Source organism: Dermochelys coriacea, chromosome 6 (genome assembly GCF_009764565.3).
Source record: "Dermochelys coriacea isolate rDerCor1 chromosome 6, rDerCor1.pri.v4, whole genome shotgun sequence".
NCBI classification, from domain to species: domain Eukaryota; kingdom Metazoa; phylum Chordata; order Testudines; family Dermochelyidae; genus Dermochelys; species Dermochelys coriacea.
The window spans coordinates 83,394,660-83,416,316 of record NC_050073.1 but is presented as its reverse complement, the minus strand read 5'-3'; the positions used below and the strand labels follow the sequence as shown (position 1 = coordinate 83,416,316).

General features: G+C 43.9%; 2 protein-coding genes across 23 annotated transcripts in view; one reads left to right on the top strand and one right to left on the bottom strand.

Annotated features, from left to right (window-relative positions):
- The window catches only part of MIPOL1 (mirror-image polydactyly 1), a 298,592-nt gene extending 295,575 nt beyond the window's left edge, over positions 1–3,017 (bottom strand). For 6 of the 9 annotated variants that reach the window (XM_043516947.1, XM_043516949.1, XM_043516952.1 and 3 more), the window contains exon 1: positions 2,881–2,994. The gene's annotated coding sequence lies outside the window, so the exon portion shown is untranslated. Of the gene's footprint in view, positions 1–2,880 lie in introns of all 9 variants that reach the window. The other 3 variants (XM_043516946.1, XM_038406726.2, XM_043516951.1) reach the window with 3 other exon arrangements.
- The window catches only part of SLC25A21 (solute carrier family 25 member 21), a 376,779-nt gene continuing 357,586 nt past the window's right edge, over positions 2,465–21,657 (top strand). For 2 of the 14 annotated variants that reach the window (XM_043516962.1, XM_043516954.1), the window contains exons 1-2: positions 2,478–2,571; positions 2,905–2,977. In XM_043516962.1, coding sequence (XP_043372897.1) covers positions 2,550–2,571; positions 2,905–2,977 — 95 coding nt within the window. In that variant the 5' untranslated portion in view covers positions 2,478–2,549. Of the gene's footprint in view, positions 2,648–2,861; positions 2,978–21,657 lie in introns of those variants that run through there. The other 12 variants (XM_043516970.1, XM_043516955.1, XM_043516969.1 and 9 more) reach the window with 11 other exon arrangements.

The window sequence follows — 21,657 nt, the reverse complement described above, 5'->3', positions numbered from 1 at the left end:
CACCAGAAGCCACCAGCCAACCTAGACCTCTGGATTCAGGACACTCATGTTCACAGTGTTCATCACCCCTTTCAGATAATCCAAAAGGGCCTCCTAAATCCCTAATTCCAAGAAACAAAAACCTCTTGCTTTTTAAAGAGTAAAGAATAAATAGCCAGTTGGTATCCAGTTTGGAGGGTGTCCCTCATGGAAGGAAAATAGGAAGCTTTTTATCCCAGATGGTCCCTAGTCACCTTGGATAAATAGTCCCTCAGCTTTACCAAGGAAGGCTACAGAATTCAGTTAAAAGAAATTCTACCAAATTCACCATCTGAGCTATGTTCAAGAGTGTCTTTGAGATCAACACTCATTTGACATGCATCCGACGAAGTGGGTATTCCCCCATGAAAGCTTATGCTCCAATACGTCTGTTAGTCTATAAGGTGCCACAGGACTCTTTGCAGCTTTTACAGATCCAGACTAACATGGCTACCCCTCTGATATTTGAGATCAACAAAGTCAGTAAGAAATTTCAGGAACTCCAATCCCTCCTTGAAAAGAAAGGCATCAAGTCTATGGATATGTATTTCCTGATCCTTAAAAAAAAATGAGAGGGCTGAGGCCTATCATGGTAGACAGACAGCTCAATTTTCATGTGGCAAAAGAAAATTCTCAGTGTCTGTAAGGATAATCATACATTTGTTTTCTGTTTGTTTTGTTCTGTTTTTTGGAAGAGAGTGACTGGATATATGCAATTTGGACCTTGCGGATGCTTGTATGCTGAAATGACTGAATTTCATTTAAAACTACCTGAAGGTGCAACTTGTGTATCTGAAACAAGTACAGGATATAGAAGCCCTGCCAGGCCTGACTCCTGAGCAGGTAGAGACTAGAGAAAGAGGTTTGGTATCACCTAGCTGAAGCTGGGAGATAGGAGGTTAGACAGACATCCCCAGAAAACAAAAGCCATTGCCTCTCCCCTCTGAAGATTCAAGGGTGTGTAACAAATTGGGCCAAGGGTCATCAGGGTGAGGAAATAAGTGTTGGTTGGCTTTGGGTTAGCTTGTGTGGCTCTGTGGGGATGGAAGCCTGAGGGGTCCATGTCTAGCCCATGAGAGGGGAGATATGGGATGTGGGCAAGAGGGTTATAAGAAGTATGGGGGTCAACTGGAGGAGAAAGGGGGTGAGGCAGCCAGATACAGGGGTCAGGGGCGGGGCAGAGTGTTGTGCTAATAGATTGGGGGCAGCCAGGGAACAGGGAGTTATTTGGGGATTAGAAATCTGAGGAGGGTACTGGGGACAGCAAGGGAGTTGGCACAGTGGGGTGGGAACGGGGAAGAAGAGCAGGGGAGCTGGCTCAGTTGATTGGGTTTGAGACCTTTCTGTTCTCTGCTCCACTGGCTACTAGGATGCTCTGTCCTATCACCATCCCTGGGGCTGCTGCCTATACAATAACTCCTTGCTTAACATTGTAGTTATGGTCCTGAAAAATGCTACTTTAAGTGAAATGATGTTAAGCAAATCCAATTTCCTCATAAGAATTAATGTAAAGGGGGTGGGGGGGGTTAGGTTCCAAGGAAATTTTTTTCACCAGACAAAAGACATTTATATATGGAGTCAGAGGGTGGAAGAGGGCATGATATTTCCCAGGGAATGCCTTGCTGCTAAATGATGAACTAGCACTCGGCTGAGCCCTCAAGGATTAACACATTGTTGTTAATGTAGCCTCACACTCTACAAAGCAGCAGTAATGGAGGGAGGGAGACACAATAGATGCATGGCTGTGGCTGCAAACATTCCTTGCGAAACTGAATAGTGATGATGAACCCCCGCTATCCCAATGGAGCGCACCACTCCCTCCACAGACATACACACCCATCTGTGTGTGTGTGTGTGAGAGAGAGACACACATTGCCCCTTTAAGTAAGCTGAACCCACTCTAAGTACATTGCCTTTTTAAGTAGATCAGCAAGTTGAGATAGCCGCTGCTGCCAGCCAGCTCCCTCTGTCCTGAGCCCAGTTGTGTCTCCATCTGCTTTGTGGAGATGGGGTATAGGGATGTAGGGAGATGGGGACACCCTTACATCAGCACCCCTCTTCCCCCCCCACCTCCTGCACAGCAACAGGAGGCTCCCAGGAGCAGCTCCAAGGCAGAAGGCAGGAGCAGCACAGGGCAGTGGGGGGAGGGATAGCTGAACTGCCAGGCAATTGATAGCCTGCTGGGCAGCTGCCACACAGGGAACTTAAGGGAGCTGATGGGGGGGCTGCCGGTCCACCCTGGTTCTAAGCCCCCACCAGCTCGCGCCAACTAGCTGCTCTTCCTGCAAGCCCTGGACAAAGCAGGCAGCTGCCAAACACTGTTATAAGGGAGCATCGCACAACTTTAAACTAGCATGTTTTCTAATTGATCAGCCACATAACAAGTTAACCAAGACCACATTAAGTAGGAGATACTGTACCTCCTGCCTCCCTGCCCCTTGTGACGGGACTTCCCCCTTTCCACTCTCTCAGTCTACCAGTAGGGGCTGAATTGCAGACTGCAAAGCAACGGGGGACCTGCCCTTTGGGGCATGGCAACGACTCGAGGCCCAGGTTCTGGCCCGCAGCTGTCCCCCGCCCACTGGGTATAAAGGTTGCGGGGGAAGGGCTGGGGGAGCGCACATAACAGGCAGGTTCCTGCACGTGCAGCTGGGCTCTTGCCTCCGCCTCCTCCCGCCCAGCCACGGTCCCAGGGTGGCGGGGCGCTCGCGCTTCACCCTTCCAGCTGCCACTTTCTGCCAGGGGCTGGTCTCCGACATCCCCCCTCCCCGCGGCTTCCCACTGTCTCGGGCTCTTTCCCTTCACGGGGGCTGGCGCTAGTTGTGCCCCCAGGCCGCCTCTGCCGGGTACTTCGGCACTGACCGCTCTGCTGCTTCCCCAACGCAGGTGAAGATGTCCAGGAAGCCGGGCGGCTTGCTGCAGGAGGCGTCTCATCAGATCACGGCCGGCGGCTCGGCGGGTAAGTCAGACATTTTCCTCCCAGGCACTCTGCGCTCCCTGCTCTCTGATTATGATGTATTGGAGGGTGTGATTCAGTTCACCAACATTTCCTGACTCTGGCTAGCCGTGGGCACCACCTCCCCGGGTGTGGGCGCTGCGAAGCTGAGCCTGGCCATCTGAAAGCCCACTCTGCGCCCCCAACCCCAATGTGTCCTGGCCGCGGAGCCCAAAAAGCCTTGATCAAGTGCCCAGTCTCGTCCCACTCGCGGGCTGTTGGCCGCTCCTCCCCCTGTGTGTGCGTGCAGCCAGTTGCACTGACTAAAGGAGGCGAGGTGGCCGCCTGCTCTTTGGTTCCCTGCTTCAACAGTTCCCCTGTCTGGGAAGTTTAAACCAGCCCCTTTGGCGTTCTGAGGCAGCTCTCGTGCCCCAGAAGAACCGATTGGGTTTCCTCTCCTTTGATTTTTACAAACAAACGGAATGGGGGTAGAAATTAACATGTGTCGTTCTCCTGTCAGTGTCTGTAGCAATTGCTGATAAAATACAGTAACTCCTCACTTAATGGCCTCCCAGTTAGGCAGCCGCCTGCTTTGTCCACTGCTTGTAGGAAGAGCAGCCCACTGCAGCTAGCTGGTGGGGCCATGAAACCAGGGTGGACCGGCAGCCCCACATTAGCTCCCCTAAGCTCCCTGTGTGGAGACTGCCCAGCAGGCAACCAATTGCTGGCAGTTCAGCTGTCCCTCCCCCCCGCCCTGTTTGCTGCTCCTGCCCTCTGCCTTGGAGCTGCTCTTGGGAGCCTCCTGCTTGTCGTGCAGGAGGTGGGGAAGAGGGGTGCTGATGTAAGGGTGTCTCCCTCCACTTGCTTCTGCTTCTTGCTCTTGTACCCCATCTCCCCAGACCAGGGGGGACACTATAGGGCTCAGGATAGAGAGAGTTTGCTGGCAGCAGCTTCTGTTGCAACTTGCTGATCTACTTAAAAAGGCAATGTACTTAGAGTGGGGTTAGCATACTTAAAAGGGCAGTGTGTGTGTGTCTCTCTCTCTCTCTCTCTCTCTCTCTCACACACACTCACACACACACACACACACACACACACACACACACACACACTGTGTGTGTGTGTCTGTCTCTCTCACACATGTATTCCCCAGGCACTTTGGAAAGTGGAGGGAGTGGTGCACTCCAGTGGGATAGCATGAGTTCATCATCACATTCAGTTTCCACAGGGAATGTTTGCAGCCACTGCCATGTGTCTGTTGTGTCTCCTTTAAGGTGACCAAATAGCAAATGTGAAAAATCGGGACGGAGTGGGGGGGTAATAGGAGCCTATATGAGAAAAAGACCCAAAATCAGGACTGTCCCTATAGAATCAGGACATCTGGTCACCCTAGTCTCCTCCCTCCATTACTGCTGCCTTGTAGAGTGTGAGGCTACGTTAACAGTTCATCATTTAGCAGCAAGGCATTCCCTGGGAAATATCCTACCCTCTGATTCCATCACCTCAACCAAGCTTCGCAATCATCATTGCTGTGTACGGTATTAAATTGTTTGTTTAAAACTTGTATATAAAATCTTTTGTCTGGCAAAAACAATTTCCCTGGAACCTAACCCACCCATTTACATTAAATCCTATGGGGAAATTGGATTCACTTAACATCATTTCACTTAAAGTAGCATTTTTCAGGAACATAACTACAACACTAAGCGAGGCATTATAGTATTCTGTCTGAGGCCCCAAAAGCTACGTTTACAATAGTGTTACAACAGTATTTTAGGCCATTATGGAATAATTGTGAAATATTTAAAACATAGGAATGGCCATACTGGTTCAGACCAATGGTCCATCACCTTCCAACAGTGGCTGATGCCAGATGCTTTAGAGGGAATAAACAGAAGAGGGCAATTTGTAGAGTAATCCATCCCCTATCCTCCAGTTCCAATTTCTGGAACTCGGAGGTTTTGAGGACTCTGCTGTACTTTGGACTAAGCTTGGATATAGTGTAGCATGATTATGTTTGAAAGGCTGCTAAGATTTAATCGGTTTACTGTTTAACTATAATGGTGCTACTGGCCCACTGTAGTCTCTTCTAACAAGTGACTGCTTTATCTTTTCCTTGCAGAAGCATGGACTTAATTTAATATCTTTTCCATATTTGCATACTATGATCGTCTATAAATCCTTACTGGAGTGTTCATACCACATAGAAAGCAGTGTTAAACTTCAGAAACTTATTTTATGTAGCATTTTTGTAGCACATTTGATATTATTAAGTTAAAATAGATGCTGGATTGTTATTACTGATCTAGAATATTATGACACATTGTTAATAGCACTTGAAGTCATGTAGTTCAGGGTTTACAATTCTGAAATATTAATAGTAAAAAATTGCACTGCACTGAAACTGTAACTACTCTATATTTAAAATGGAATCACACTGTACTACTCTTTGTACTTTAGCAGTAATCTTTAAAATCAGATATACTGTTGCATCTCCAGGAAGAAATTAAAGTAACATCTTATACTTTTCTGACATAAATATAGCATTAAACTAACAAAATCAACCTATAATAATTAATAACATTATTTTAAAAAATTACAAATCACTAATTCATTAGATTATTCAAACTGTAAACTTTAAATATCACAAATTTATGATATTCAGTTTTTGCATATAATTCAGCTTGGACAATGACAGTATTTCTAGTTTCTGATTGTCATGTAGTAGTATATTTCAGTGTTTGGGTTGCAAATAGTGCAGAGTGCACTCATGTCTAAAGAAAATATTACTTTTTTTAGATAGATTATTTAAATCATATAAGCATTTTAATTAGGTGGGCTAAAATATTTTTATTAGACCTAAACTAGTAGACAGTAAGTACTTTAAGCCAAAAGAGAGAATCTGTCATTGAAGTACTATAGTCTGTTAAAGTTGTTTTCAAACTTTTTTTTTTTTTTTTTTTTTAACAACCCAACTGAGGAAAATTGTTGATGCCTGCAATCCAATGGAGCTGGGGATGAGGGACATGGGAGGGGTTCAGGGCTGGGGCAGAGGGTTGGGTTCAGGGCTGTGGGGTGGGGTTGGGGATGAAGGATTTGGGGTGAAGGAGGGGCTCTGGGTTTGGGGGGACTCAGGACTGGGGCAGGAGGTTGGGGTGTGTGTGAGGGGTCTGGGCTCTCGGCTGTGGGTGATAGCTGTGGGGTTGGGGAGGAAGGGTTTGGGGTGCAGGAGGGGCTCTGGGTTTGGGGGGACTAAAGGCTGGGGCAGGAGGTTGGGGTTAGAGCATGGGCTTACCTCGAGCAGCTCCCGGTCAGCGATGCAGCGGGGGTGTTAAGGCCGGCTTCCTGTCTGTCCTGGCACCGTGGACTGCACTGTGCCCCAGAAGTGCCCAGCAGCAGATTCAGCTCCTAGGCAGAGGCACACAAGTGGTTCCATGTGGTTCTCATCCACAGGCACCGCACCTCCACAACCCAGCTCCCCTAGGAGCAGGACCTACTGCTGGCCGCTTCTGGGGAACAGCACAGTGTCAGAACAGGTAGGGAATAGCCTGCCTTACCCGGGCAGCACCACTGACGGGACTTTTAACGATCCGGCTGGCAGTGCTGACTAGAGCCGCTGCTACCCAGTGCCTTCCATTCCATGACCCGCAGTTGGAAACCACTGGTCTATTAGACACTGATACAGTACAGAATATAAATGTTTAATTTCAAATCCCACAATAGTCAGTATAAATATGACAAATATAAATCAGAGTCAAAAACAAAGCCATGTACACACAACAAACATCAGTTAGTCTGGAATAGCAGATTTTCCCTCACAGATTGTTATCCAAATATAAAGGATTTTTCTTTTCCTGACTATCACACTTTTTTGTTGTTTTAATCTTTGCTACAAGCAGATAACACTCATTTACCATCCTTGATTTGAAAAAATACGTGCAGTGATCCTTAGATGGAATTAATAGTTTGGCAGAAAAATAATAAAGCCGGGTCATGCCCAGAGCTATGATATGCACTTTACCACCAGAAACATGAGTAAATATCTAACCTTAAATTACTGGCTGAGGACCAAGGCCTCCTGCTCAGCCAAGGCCTTAGATAATTTTTCCAGCTGTTCGACCTCCGTCTATCCTCCCTACGCCACCCCTTGAAGGCAACCCTGACTCCTTTGTGGATACCTCATACCTGAAAAATGTAATCTAATTGGACAGAACATTGTGAAAAGAAAACAACCTGATTTAAACTAAATATGCAATTTGGCAAGTGACGAGTTGGGGAGTGTGTGTGTGTCGGAGTTGGGTGTGTGGAAAGTGGGGCATAACTATCCACAAATATCTGAAGGGTATAAATGGGGCCCTACCAAATTCACAGCCATGAAAAACACATCGCAGACTGTGAAATCTGGTCTTTTTTATGCTTTTACTCTATACAGATTTCACGAGGGAGACCACCATTTCTCAAATTGGGGGTCCTGACCCAAAAGGGAGTTTTAGTGGGGTTGCAAGGTTATTTTAGGGGCAGTCATGGTATTGCTACCCTTACTTCTGCATTTCCTTCAGAGCTGGGTGGCTGGAGAGCAGCAGCTGTGAAGGCAGTGCACTGTGAGCAGCAGCACAGAAGAAAGCATGGCAATAGCATGCCATCCTTACTTCTGCGCTGCTGCCTTCAGGGTTGGGCAACTGGAGAGTGATGGCTGCTGACTGAGGGCCCAGCTCTGCAGGCAGCAGCTCAGAAGTAAGGGTAGCAGTACCACAACCCCCTCCTACAATAACCTTGCAACCACCACCACCACTCTGCCAACACACAGCTCTTGTTTGCTTCAGGATCCCTACAATTACACCACCATGAAATTTCAGTTTTAAATAGCTGAAATCATGAAATTTATTTTTTTTTAAAAATCCTCTGACCATGAAATCGAGCAAAATGGACCATGAATTTGGTAGGGCCCTTGTATAAACTTCAAGGTGACAGAATATTGTCAGCATGGTACAAGGGGGTATAACTAGGACATACAGGATGCAGTTAGGGAGAGGAAAACCCTTTTGTTGAGATCTAAAGCTAGACTTCCCAAAGCACTAGAAAATGTATTCAGAACTATCTACCATTGACAGGAAAATGGACTGGATGACTGAATAGGTCTTTTCAATCTCTATTTTCTGTGATCAGAAAAACTTACCCAATTTATTTGCATTACAGACTATTAAAAATGATGCGGAAGGAAAAAAAAAAAGGAAGAGAAGTACAGAACTTGTGAATTGTATTAGAACAGAATATGTCCCTTGGTGGTTCAAAAACACTTTCATATACAGTAACTCCTCACTTAAAGTTATTCCGGTTAAAGTTGTTTCGTTGTTACATTGCTGATCAATTAGGGCAGTGGTCTCCAAACATTTTGGCTCGTGCATCCCCAGGATGACCTGCCGCAGGCGCGCTGCCGATGGAAGAAGACCGGAAGACCTGCCGCAGGTAGGCTGCCGGAGAGGAACACCAGCTGTGAACGTGCAGAGCTGCCACCGAAGGAAAAAACGGCGGAGTGCCGTCCGGCAGCGCTACTGCTGCTGCGCACCCCCGGGATCATCTCACGCACCCCTTGAGGTGCATGCACCCCAGTTTGGAGACCACTGAATCGGGGAACGTGCTCATTTAAAGTTGTGAAATGCTCCCTTATGACATTGTTTGGCAGCCACCTGCTTTGTCCACTGCTTGCAGGAAGAGCAGCCCTTTGGAGCTAGCTGGTGGGGGCTTGGAACCAGGGTGGAGTGGCAGCCCCCCATCAGTTCCCCACTCCCTTAAGTTCCATGTGCAGCAGCTGCCCAGCAGGCTATCAATTGCCAGCAGTTCAATAGTCCCTCCCCCCACTGCCCTTTGCTGCTCCTGCCCTGTGCCTTGGAGCTGCTCCCGGGAGCCTCCTGCTTGCTGTGGAGAAGGGTAAGGTAGGGGCAGGAGTAGGGAGGAGGGAAAGAGGACCTAATGTCAGGGTGTCCCCCTCCCCCCCGCTCCTGCCCCCTGCTTACCCCTTCTCCATATAGAGCAGGGTGGGGACAGGACAGGGCTCAGGATGGAGAGAGCTTGCTGACCGCAGCTCCTGTCTCAACTTCCTGATGTACTTAAAAAGGCAATGTACTTAGAGTGGAGTCAGCGTACTTAAACCTAACCTCCTCCCCCACCATTTACATTAATTCTTATGGGGAAATTGGTTTCACTTAGTTGCATTTTTCAGGACCATAACTGCAATGTTAAGTGAGGAGTTACTGTAATGTAAAAGCATTCTTCTTGTGCGTGATGCTGTAGAGCTGGGTTCTTACGGGGGATTTGAATAAAGTCAGGTTGGAGTTTTGGTACACAGACATTTTTGGAAGGGTGTTCCTGTCTGAAGGGGCAGTATGGAAGAAGGCATAGAGCCAATTATAAGAAAAGGAAACTGGACACAGAAGCTGATGGTGTTGGCAGAGCAGAGAGAAGAGGGTAGGAATGTGAGCAGGAGAAGAAGTTTGAACTAATTGCACTGTGCAGTGGGGAGGCAGTGAAGTGACTCAGAGGGGATGACATTGTCAAAGTAACAGGTGAGAGATTATTTTGGTATCAGCGTGTTGGATGGACTTGAGGGGAGTTTTTAGTGTCAAAGACCTGAGCAGAGCAGACTCCAATGGGTGAGATGGAAAAATGATAGACAAAAAGAAGCTGTCAGGACAGAAAAAAGGGGATGAATTTGAAGCATGGTGACAGATGTGATGGGTCTTGCTCATGGCCTTGGGGAGGAGGAGAAGAGGGTGGGAAATCAAACATGATCCCCCCTGCAGGTTGCAGGCCAGGGTGAAATGGAAGAAGAGGTATGATCACCTGTAATGGAAAACAAAGGTAATCCAAAGATTTATGGGGAGGAAAGATTAGGCGTGTACCATTAGGCATCTAGATCTTGACATGACATCAAATCATCTGAGATAGGTGCAGAATTACATTTGAGTCACCTGTGTAGTTCATCAGTTAAACTCATGTGTGGCAAGATTTCTTACCTCTTCCACGTCAGATGCAGTCACTGCTTTAGTTTTCTTGGTGCTGAAATAATTTAGCTCTTTGGCTAGACTGAAAGCTCTACTCCCTTTTGAGAGTACACTGAAAGTCTAAAGTCACAACCAGATCTACCCCAGTCTTTGCTGGGTCGTGGACTTCTCCCCGGAAATGGTGAAGGGGAACTCCTGCCTTCTGAATCTCCAGTTTAAGTCCCTGTAAAGTAACCAGGTGGACCCATTCTAGGCCACAAGCCCACACTTTCCTAAAGGTTGCTTCCTTCGCTTTGTGTCCAGTCTGTCTCCTACTTCAAGCTCCTCACATCAAGTTCCAACAGACAGCAAAAGTTCCTTTAACCACTTGTTCAGGAAACCTTTCCCTGAGCTTCCTCTGAGCCACCAAATGCTTCCCTCATCTCCAGGGTTCTTTACCCAGTTCAGATCACTTTAGTTCTGGTTGCTGCCCACAGGAACTCCTGCTTCTTCTGCACATTTCTCTTTTACTAGAGAAAAACTATCACAGCAAGTCCTTCTCCCTATCTATAAGGAAAAGAAGGATGCTTTTATGCCATGGGGGGGAGGGATAGCTCAGTGGTTTGAGCTTTGGCCTACTAAACCCAGGGTTGTGAGTTCAATCCTTGAGGGGGTCATTTAGGGATCTGGGGCAAAAAGTTGGGGATTGGCCCTGCTTTGAGCAGGGGGTTAGACTAGATGACCTTCTGAGGTCCCTTCCAACCCCGATATTCTATGATTCATTTCTCTTCTTATATTGGCTTGCTATCAAGCCTTCAGTTCCCAAGTACCCTGGAAACAACTGTTCCTCACAATGTCTGTGCTCTGAGTAAAACTTGGAATAGGGCAGAGCTGGAAATTGATCCCCTCTTAAAGGGCCAGCTTTGCTCTGTCATACCACGTGAGTGGATTACGTTGTCCAAGAATCCATATCAAGGGAAGGAGCCAAGGAATGAGAAGGAAAACGGGGGTGGGGGGAGGAAAAGAAAGACAGACAAGACATAGAGCCAGGTAAGGCTGTGGAAAAGGAAAAGGATGATCCTGGACTCCCTAGAAGATGCTGACCAAAACCCAAAAGGGTTGTAAAAGTGGTGAGGAAACGGGCAGGGTTTTGCATGCAGGTCTCTTACTTTCTATACATCTATATATCTCTTGTGCTTTGTCTTTGAGTGAAGTATGGTTCGTTTAAACATTCTGTTGCAAAGTCTGAGTGCCCCTTGCATTCACTGTCATGTAGCCCTGAAGGTGGAAGCTGGAATTTGGAAAGTCCACAGCTTCAGTGGAACTCTGAGAGCCCATAAGAGCTACTGGGGAGGCTTAGGAGAACTGGTACTGGTTTCAGGATGTACAGAGTTGAACTGAGGAGTCTTGTCTGTCAGAAGTTGCTAGATGGAGGATCTGTACCCTGACCGTGCATCTCAAGACTGTGAGCCAGAGTTGGTGGCTAGGCTGTGCTCAAACCCAACAAGCAAAGAGCATGTGGGATCCAGTGGGTGAATGCAAGTACAGCAACCTGGTAAGCATCCAACTACCAGCCCTGCAAATTCAACAAAGGATCTGAAAGTCAAGCTGGGCTCTTTCCTTCATATGCATCATAATCTCCTACACTTAAGGGTGCTGTAGGTGAAGTTCCATCCTCGGAAACCCCTCTGCAATTTCGCTTAAGACTAAGTGGGTCCATCTTGGCTTTGATGCTTGTTGAGCTTGCAAAATTGGCAGTTCACAAAAGCATATTTTTCTTATAAGCTGAGAAAATTTTGATATGGAAGAGTTTGAGGGCCAATACATTTGCAATACCGTTAAAGTCTATTCTTTCCAGTACTTCAAATAGAACAGAATAAACCATTTATGGCAATGTACAAATAATCCATATATAAATCATGAGGGACAAGGAGGGTGAGGTAATATCTTATCTTGGATTAACCTCTGTTGGTGGAAGGGACAAGCTGTGACATTTTGGGGATAACCCACTCTGGTAAGGGGTTCTGTCTCCATGTGCCCTGTAATGTTGGGATGCTTTGGGGCCATGACACCAGGAGCCATCCCAGAAGCACAAAGTGTCACCCTGTCTCTCACTAGTCTTGTATCACTCTGCAAGGAGTAACCAACAGCCCTTCTCTTCCCAAGTCTCTCCAAAATCCATGCTCCTTAAGGTCTTAATTACCAGACATTCCCCTCTGGTTCATCACCCCAATGTGTGAAAACAGTCTCTCAGTTATCAGTTTGGCACACATCCTACATACAGTTTGCACACCAGTGATCTGCTTGGGTAAAAATAAACAAAAGGATTATTTAATAGAAAAACCACAGATTCAAAGATGAAATAGTAAAGAAAAGCAAATGTATAAAAGTTACACAGAAAAGGAATGAAGATGTGACTTCAGGCTTTAAATCTCCATATTAGCTAAAATCTCTTTTCTCATACAAGTTACTTATTGCCCTTGGCCAATTTCCTGATATGCCTTCTAGCATTAGTCCCTTCCACCAACAGTAGTTGGTCCAATAAAATATATTGCTTCACCCACTTTGTCTCTCTAATATCCTGGGACCAACATGGCTACAACAACACTGCAAATAATATATAAATAATGTCATTAAGACCTAGATCCAGCAAAGCACACAAACATCTGTTTACTTTTAAGCACATGGGTAGTCCCATTGCAGTGAATGTGTTTAGAAGTTTGGAAACTAAAGACAGTAATAAATGAGATTAGTACCTCCTGGAACATCATGGCTTTCACTGTTTAGGCTCTGATCCAGCAGAACGCTTAATTTTAAGCATGGGAGAATCCCACTGATTTCAAAGTTTGATTTTAGTACGTTCAGTGTCCATACTCCAACATACATCTTAAAATCCACCCAGAACTATCAACCTTGTTTCTTATCACATGTTCATTTTAAAAAATGGACTATTTGCCCTTTGGTGATCAGAGTCTGGAATTATTTCTGAATAATATATTATATGCACAAAGTAATTATGGAAAGTAGTTTACAAACTGATATTTGAAATATTTTCATAACTTTCTACCTGCCAGAGCTCCGACCACATATAAAGCAGTGTTCAAGGGGTGATCTGCACTAAACAATTTCTAGGTCCCTGTACTGAAAAGCTTAGTCTAGAGGCATGAACAATAATATGACTTCAGCAGAAGCAGGAAAGTCATCTGCCGATTATGCAGGTTCATTATTGGTATTGATGACTAAGGCAGTCTTACTTTGTAATGTTTCCTTATGTGGACTTGAAGAGGTGCAGGGGGGAAGAATGTAGCAGACTGCAGCCAGACATCGCTAATCCCACCTTTACAGAGGGCATCTTAGCGAAAAGGGAGTAACTAGTCGGGCACAAAGTTAGCTAATGATGTCAGTACTTCTTGGGCATCTCCTTGGCCAGGATCTGCAGGTTCAGGTTCCTTCATGCAGACGGAAGGAAGCATTTGTCCCTAAAATTTTATACCTGTAGTCTGATCTACATGTTAAAAAATCAGAGAGGTAATATGATTCTTTCAAGTGGGTTGGGGTTTCTTCCTAATTAAGTACTCTAATTATATTGAAGGTAAAATCATTCTTTTTAAAAAAACACAGACAATAAGCTTGGGTATATAGGAAAAGGGAATCTTGAAATTAAAGGGTTAAGGTATATATTAAAACAAAAAACTTTTACTTTTGCCACTCATTTTCTGTCTTATCCACAAGATGGCAGTGTAAGACTGCCATGTTGTGTTTAAATGGGTAGTATTTGGTTATGGAAGGAACAAAAATTAAGTTGTTCCTTTGCAGGTGAGATATAAAATTTCAATATGTCAATCTAGATGAAAAATGTTTGAAAAACTAGTGTAAAGATAGAGGAAAGAAAAGTTCATATACATAATCAATAGGGCCTGAAAACAAACACACATACTACGTAATCTTCTGGGTATATACGCATACATAAATTAAACAAAAAGAAAAGGAGTACTTGTGGCACCTTAGAGACTAACAAATTTATTAGAGCATAAGCTTTCGTGAGCTACAGCTCACTTCATCGATGAGTGAGCTGTAGCTCACGAAAGCTTATGCTCTAATAAATTTGTTAGTCTCTAAGGTGCCACAAGTACTCCTTTTCTTTTTGCGAATACAGACTAACACGGCTGCTACTCTGAAACCTATAAATTAAACATTGTTTTGTTAGGAATTCTACAGTCTAAGAAACAGCAGTATCTTTTCCCCCAAAAGTTAATACTGTGAAGATAAAAGTGACATCAAATTTTCTGTTTTACAACAAATCTACAGTAAAGATCACATAACATATAATTGGCCAGAAGCAGGAGGATGGTCTTGTGATTAAGATACTGTTTTATAAACCAGGACACCTGGGGCAAAATCCTGGTTCCATTGATATCAATTGGTGTCTTGCATTGACTTCAACAGAGTAGGAATTCACCCTTGGATTCTATACCTAGTTCTTCCACAGACTTCATGTGACCTTTCCAAAATCACTTAATCTCTCTCTCAGTGGCTCTCAACCTTTCCAGACTACAGTATCCCTTTCAGGAGTCTGATTTGTCTTGCGTACAACCCCAAGTTTAATCTTACTTAAAAAATATTTGCTTACAAAATCAGACATAAAAATACAAAAGTGTCACAGCACACTGTTACAGAAAAATTGCTTGCTTGCTTACTTTTACCACATAATTATAAAATAAATCAATTGAAATATAAATATTGTACTTGCATTTCAGTGTATAATATATAGAGCAGCATAAACAAGTCATTGTCTGTATGACATTTTAGTTTGTACTGACTTTGTTAGTGCTTATGTAGCATGTTGTAAAACTAGGCAAATATCTGGATGAGTTGATGTACCCCCTGGAAGACCTCTGCATACCCCCAGGGGTACACGTACCCCTGGTTGAGAACTACTGTTCTATGTCACCCACCAATGGGTTGGCAGCACAACCTGGTGGTCAGAGCAGGAAGCTGACTTAGTGGTCAGAGCAGAATCAGAGGCCAAAACCAGAGGCATGGTCATAGATACTAAGGTCAGAAGGGACCATTATGATCATCTAGTCTGATCTCCTGTAGAACGCAGGCCACAGAATCTCACCCACCCACTCCTGCAAAAAACCTCACCTATGTCTGAGCTATTGAAGTCCTCAAATCATGGTTTAAAGATTTCAAGGAGCAGAGAATCCTCCGTCAAGTGACCCATGCCCCATGCTACAGAGGAAGGAGAAAAACCTCCAGGGCCTCTTCCAATCTGCCCTGGAGGAATATTCCTTCCCGACCCCAAATATGACGATCAGCTAAACCTTGAGCATATGGGCAAGATTCACCAGCCAGATACTACAGAAAATTGTTTCGTGGGTAACTCCGATTCCCACCCATCTAATATCCCATTACAGGCCATTAGGCCCATTTACTGTGAATATTTAAAGATCAATTAATTACCAAAATCAAGTTATCCCATCATACCATTTCCTCCATAAACTTACCGAGTTTAATCTTAAAGCCAGATAGATCTTTTGCCCCCACTGCTTCCATTGGAAGGCTATTCCAGAACTTCACTCCTTTGATGGTTAGAAACCTTCGTCTAATTTCAAGTCTAAACTTCCTGGTGGCCAGTTTATATCCATTTGTTCTTGTGTCCACATTGGTACTGAGCTTAAATAATTCCTCTCCCTCTCCGGTATTTATCCTTCTGATATATTTATAGAGAGCAATCATATCTCCCCTCAACCTTCTTTTAGTTAAGCTAAACAAGCCAAGCTCCTTAAGTCTCCTTTCATAAGACAAGTTTTCCATTCCTCGGCTCATCCTAGTAGCCCTTCTCTGTACCTGTTCCAGTTTGAATTCATCCTTTTTAAACATGGGAGACCAGAACTGCACACAGTATTCCAGGTGAGGTCTCACCAGTGCCTTGTATAACGGTACTAAAACCTACTTATCCCTACTGGAAATACCTCTCCTGATGCATCCCAAGACCGCATTAGCTTTTTTCACGGCCATATCACATTGGCAGCTCATAGTCATCCTATGATCAACCAATACTCCAAGGTCCTTCACCTCCTCCGTTACTTCTAATTGATGCGTCCCCAGCTTATAACTAAAATTCTTTATTATTAATCCCTAAATGCATAACCTTACACTTCTCACTATGAAATTTCATCCTATTACTATTACTCCAGTTTACAAGGTCATCCAGATCTTCCTGTATGATATCCCAGTCCTTCTCTAAATTGGCAATACCTCCCAGCTTTGTACCATCTGCAAACTTTATTAGCATACTCCCACTTTTTGTGCCGAGGTCAGTAATAAAAAGAGTGGTCCCAAAACTGACCCTTGAGGAACTCCACTGGTAACCTCCCTCCAGCCTGACCGTTCACCTTTCAGTAGGACCCGTTGTAGTCTCTCCTTTTAACCAATTCGTTATCCACCTTTCAATGTTCATATTGATCCCCATCTTTTCCAATTTAACTAATAATTTTCTGGTCAGGAGACAAGCCAATAGTTGATCAGGAGTCGGAACAGGACCAAAAGGTAGGGTCAGAAGACAAGTCAGAATCAGGAGTTCTGAGGGTGGCACGGACTGGGGCTAGAGCAGAGCAGGCAAGGGTGCGGGGGAGCAAAGGCTGGACAGGAAACAATCAGGTGCAGCTGCAGGCCTGGAACCCATTGAGGACCGCTGCTTAAATGGTGGTCAATTGGCTCTTCTGGCCAGTCAAGAGCACAGTCATTTAGTGCGGGTTTATTGGACCTAGCTGAACTTTCTAATCGCGCAAAACCGAACACCCTTGGTCCTTCCCCAAGGCCCCACCCCTTCCCCGAAGCCCTGCCCCCTTTCACTCCATCTCACCTCCCTCCATCGTTCACTCTCCCCCACCTTCACTCACTTTCACCTAGCTGGGGCAGGGTTCAGGTGCAGGAGGAGGTGAGGGCTCCACAGGCTTGGGGATGGGGCCAGGGATGAGGGATTTGGGGTACACGAGGGGGCTCCAGACTGGGGGGTTTGGGTTGCAAGAGGGGCTCAGGGCTGGGGCAGGTTTGGGCTCTGGGCGGGGTTGGGGATAAGGGGCTTGGGGTATAGGAGGGGTCTTAAAGCTGGGGCAGAGGGTTGGGGTTTGGAAGGGTGTTCAGGGTGTGGCTCTGTCCGGGTGGTGCCTACCTCAGGTGGCTTCTGGAAGCAGCTGGCATGTCGCCTTCCTAGGCAGAGTGGCCAGGGGGCTCCGTGCGCTGCCTGCCCCCACAGGCACCGCCCCTGCAGCTCCCATTGGCTGTGGTTCCTGGTCAGTTGGAGCTGCGGAGTCGGTGCTGGGGTGGGGGCAGTGTACAGAGCTCCCATAGCCGCCCCTGTGCCTAGGAGCCAGATATGCCAGCTACTTCCAGGAGCTGCGTGGAGCAAGGGAAGGCAGGGGGCCTGCCTTAGCCCTGCTGAGCTGCTGATTGGATTTTTAGCGGCCTGGTCAGCAGTGCTGACAAGAGCTGCCAGGGTCCCTTATCAACTAGGCATTCCAGTCGAAAACTGGATGCCTGGCAACCTTAAGCTGAACTCATTGGGTTGCTAGGTGACTGAGCCTAGAGGCAGCTGAGTTCCTGACACTTTATGCCTAAGTTTTCTGAATCTGCTTAAAAAAAACAAAGGGGGGGGGAAGGGAAGCATGGACCAGTTTGTGAGTAATAGTGCCGTTAAGGCCTGGTCAACACTTAAATTTTAAGTCAACATAGCTACAGCACTCACACACTCCTGAGTGCTGTATTAGTGCTGAGATAACTCCTAGTGTAAATGAAGCTAGATCAATGAAAAGAATGCTTCAGTCAACATAGCTAGCATTGCTCAGGGAGGTAAAATTCCTAAAGTGATGGAAAAACCCCTTCTGTCGATGTAGGCTGTGTTTACACTATGTGGTTATGCCAGCATAGCTACCGTGCGGTAGCTAGGCGGTCATACTTCTAGTAGTGTAGACATGGTCTTAGTCTGTTTTTGATTGCACCTATAGCTAAGCCAGTTCCTCTAAGCATCTAGCATGCTGTAAAATGCCATTAATGGCAAGTGCTAAATTTCACCACTGTAAACACCAGACTCTCCAATGACTGAAGGTCTAGTGGCCTGCACATCCCAGTTTATTTAGTGGCTTGTCCTTTGGACTACATTTTTATTTTTTTTTTTATGCTGGTAGTTATACAAAGATTGCAATGCAAGCATGTGGCCTATTTTTCCTGCAGCTCAAGACAGTTAAAAAGGTGATGCCCCCAAAGATTGTTTCATTGAGATTCCAAAGCCCTAGGGCCAACTTGTGTATAGTAGTGTAGTCCTGGACAAATGTTTGGGGATGCCTGAAAATTGTTTTGTAGGATTAGAATTCAGATGTTCTTAGACTTGTGTTCAATCCATTAGACTACATGGTTGCTGCTGTTTTTGTTCTCTAGACCCTCTTCAATTTTAATTTTGGTAGGAAATGTAATTTACAGGTCACTTTTCATCCTTCAGTTAATAGATCATTTCCCAGTTTGGGACATATTTTTCATGGTTTCCTTGACATTCTTCTATTTGTGTTGCACTGAAATGTGTTGATGACTGGTTTCCTCCAGGACCCACCCAGACAAAAACAAAATGTGATGCTTTCCCAGTGCTCAAAACTTTTTTTTTTTTTTTTAAATGGCTTCAAACTTGTACTCAAATGCTCATTCTGTAAATGTTATCACAGAACTGGGAAACTTCCCTGTTCTCTTGTAAACTCAACTTTGAATGCAAATCTTTACGTGCATTTTAACAAATAAAAGTTATGTTGCTTACATTTGCAAATGTATATTTGTAAGGTACTCATAAAACTGAAGAGTAGCTTAACTTTAGTCTTTCAGATGACATCAGGTACCATCCTTGATTGACTGACTGATCTTCCATGAGAGAATGATTATTACACCTGTTCTGGTTCTACTACCACATTATCAGGCAGTGTTCCTGACTTTGGTGATATTTTTTATCATGAGTTTCATGGTATTTGGTGTTTTCCTCAGCTGCTAGAGTCGTGATTATGTAAGAATCTTAGTGGGTTTTTTTTTTAAAGATAAATTGTTAGTCCTCATGGTTGTGGACAAAAGCTTGAAAGCATGAACCCTAAAGTCTTAAAAACCCAGAAGACAAATAGAACCCCAAAGTTATTTATTTATTAAAAATCTTATAATTAAGTCAATCTGATACTGTTTTTTTTAGTGTCTTAGTAATGATTTTTGACTGGTTGGGTTGGTAATAATTTATGGCTTTAACTAGCAAGAGCTATGAAGATGTAATCTACAGGCAAAGCTTGGAATGCTGTCTTGGAACTAGTGGAAATACAGATACACTATAAAGGAAATATTGGTCTCATGGAGGCCCATAGAGCACTAGTGAAATAACTATCCCAATGCTTATTGAAACTATTCCCAAGTGTCTGGTACAAAAGATGCTACTTCACTATAAAATCTGACAAATACTGGCACAAAAATGAAAAAAAAAAAAACAAAGGTGTATTTAAAAATACACATAAAATAGTGCTAATTACTGACTTATTAAATGTGGCAATGTGAATATATGAAATACACTGAATGCATCCAATGAAGTGAGCTGTAGCTCACAAAAGCTTATGCTCAAATTTGTTAGTCTCTAAGGTGCCACAAGTACTCCTTTTTTCTTTTTGCGAATACAGACTTTTCTTTTTACACAATACTTAAACTGGGTAGATATATGAGTTTTAGTGTTGGGGATAATTTAGTCTTTTAAATATCTGGTAGCATGCTCTAGGTACCAGAACCTCCTCTCAGAGCTATTCTAGCTACCCTGATTACATCTGCCCTTTGATACAGTCCCCTATCAAAGAGGCAACCTAAAGAGGGGAGAGGGAAATAGTACAAGTTAATGTAGCCTTGGAATGTATTAATTTGTGCAGAGAGGAAAGGGTTTTAGAAGACTCAAAAGAGGAGCCCAGCTACTTTTCATTGTCTCAATTCCCCCCTCTCATTGCTTGGTTTGTAAAGCCTGAACCAGGCAGGGGGACTTTGTGGGATTGGGGGATTATGTTGCAGAGGCGATCACTTCCTTCCCCGCATCTTTGCTCATGGATGAGAGCAGGGCTGCAAGTGAGTGAGGAACAAATGGCAGCTTTATTTAACTTGTATCTGTTCTTAAAATGATCATATATCAAAATTGTAATGTAAATGGGGATATGAGATGGTGCTTCGTTGAGAGAACCTGCACAATTTTTTTTTTCTTTGTGAATAGTTAAGGTAGTGCCCACTCCCCTCTCCACCCCCTGCATCTTCACTTCTTTCCCATCAGAAGAAAATGGAGATTGATAACTAAATTTATTTGAGATCTCTGTAATGCTGACAAAAAATATATATAACTTTTTTTCTTTCATGTAGTAGTTGCCCAAAGGGAAGGAAAATTCAGAGGGAGCTTGTAAGCAAGTAATTGGGCCAGCACGCAGTATTTGTGATAGACTAGAGAAATATTAAAATTGTCTCTTTGAGCAGTTGTTCACTACATATCTATAAAGGGGAGGAGGAGAATGGTATTTGTGAGGAAACAGGCACAGACTCCACCCCCCCCCAAAATATTAACCATTGAATATTGCTAAAGATCAGAGTAAATGGAGAAAAAATGTCATCTTTAGGGTATGAAACTATTTTACCATAATGTCAATACATTTAAATTGGTTCAGACTTTTCTTATTAGAATAAATGTTTCCTCTTAAAATGCATGATAATCATAATCAAGACTAAATTTGTTCTGTTATTTATTTTCAAAATGATTGTACATGTTTAGCAGACTTTTTGATTTAAATCCCTAGGGATATATTGGAGACAGATGTTTAGATGACCTCATGTTTAAAGTAATGTTGTATTTGGACAGCAGATTAAATTTTGCTTAAAATCTTTCCTTATATATTAGAGTGGTTTGGGATGCAGAAAGTAATCAATAATTTATATTGGAAAAATACTACTATATTTCTATAAGAGGTTTTTTTCCAGGAGTCTATATGCTACAAAAGGTCTGATTATGAAACAGCTTGTTTACAAATGAAAATATTGTTTCTGGCTGGAGGGCTAAATGGGAAACAGATTTTTAAAATTCCATGGATTTAAATGCAAATTTACCATGTCATTTATACCTTCCCTAAAAAGCTGGTTTAAAAACCTGCAACAGGATTTATAATGTAATATCACTTGAAGACTGCTTTGTAAACCTCAATGAGAGCACATATTTTATCATTTGCTTTCTTTGAACAATGTTGTCTACTTGGTTACAATCAAGATCATGGTAGGTAAATATGATTGTTCTACATGGGAGGCAGTTCAGTTGCCCATAATAATGAAATCATAAGTATTTCAACAAAAGTAATTATCAAAATTGGCTGATTGAAAATATATGGACGTGTATTAATTGACAGATAAAAAAAGTGATCTTCAAAAGATTGAAGTGACTTACCACTTGCATTAGAAAAGAAGTACCCGTGGCACCTTAGAGACTAACAAATTTATTAGAGCATAAGCTTTCGTGAGCTACAGCTCACAACACTTTGCCTTTTAATGTGTTTTGTTAGATAAAGAGAAGTTATTCAATAAATGGCACTTAGCCATTTGCAGTTGTAACTAAAGTTACTGTAGTGATTAATGTGTAGTTATCCTTGTCACTACTAATTGGAAAAAATTATTAATATTTTACTGGAATAA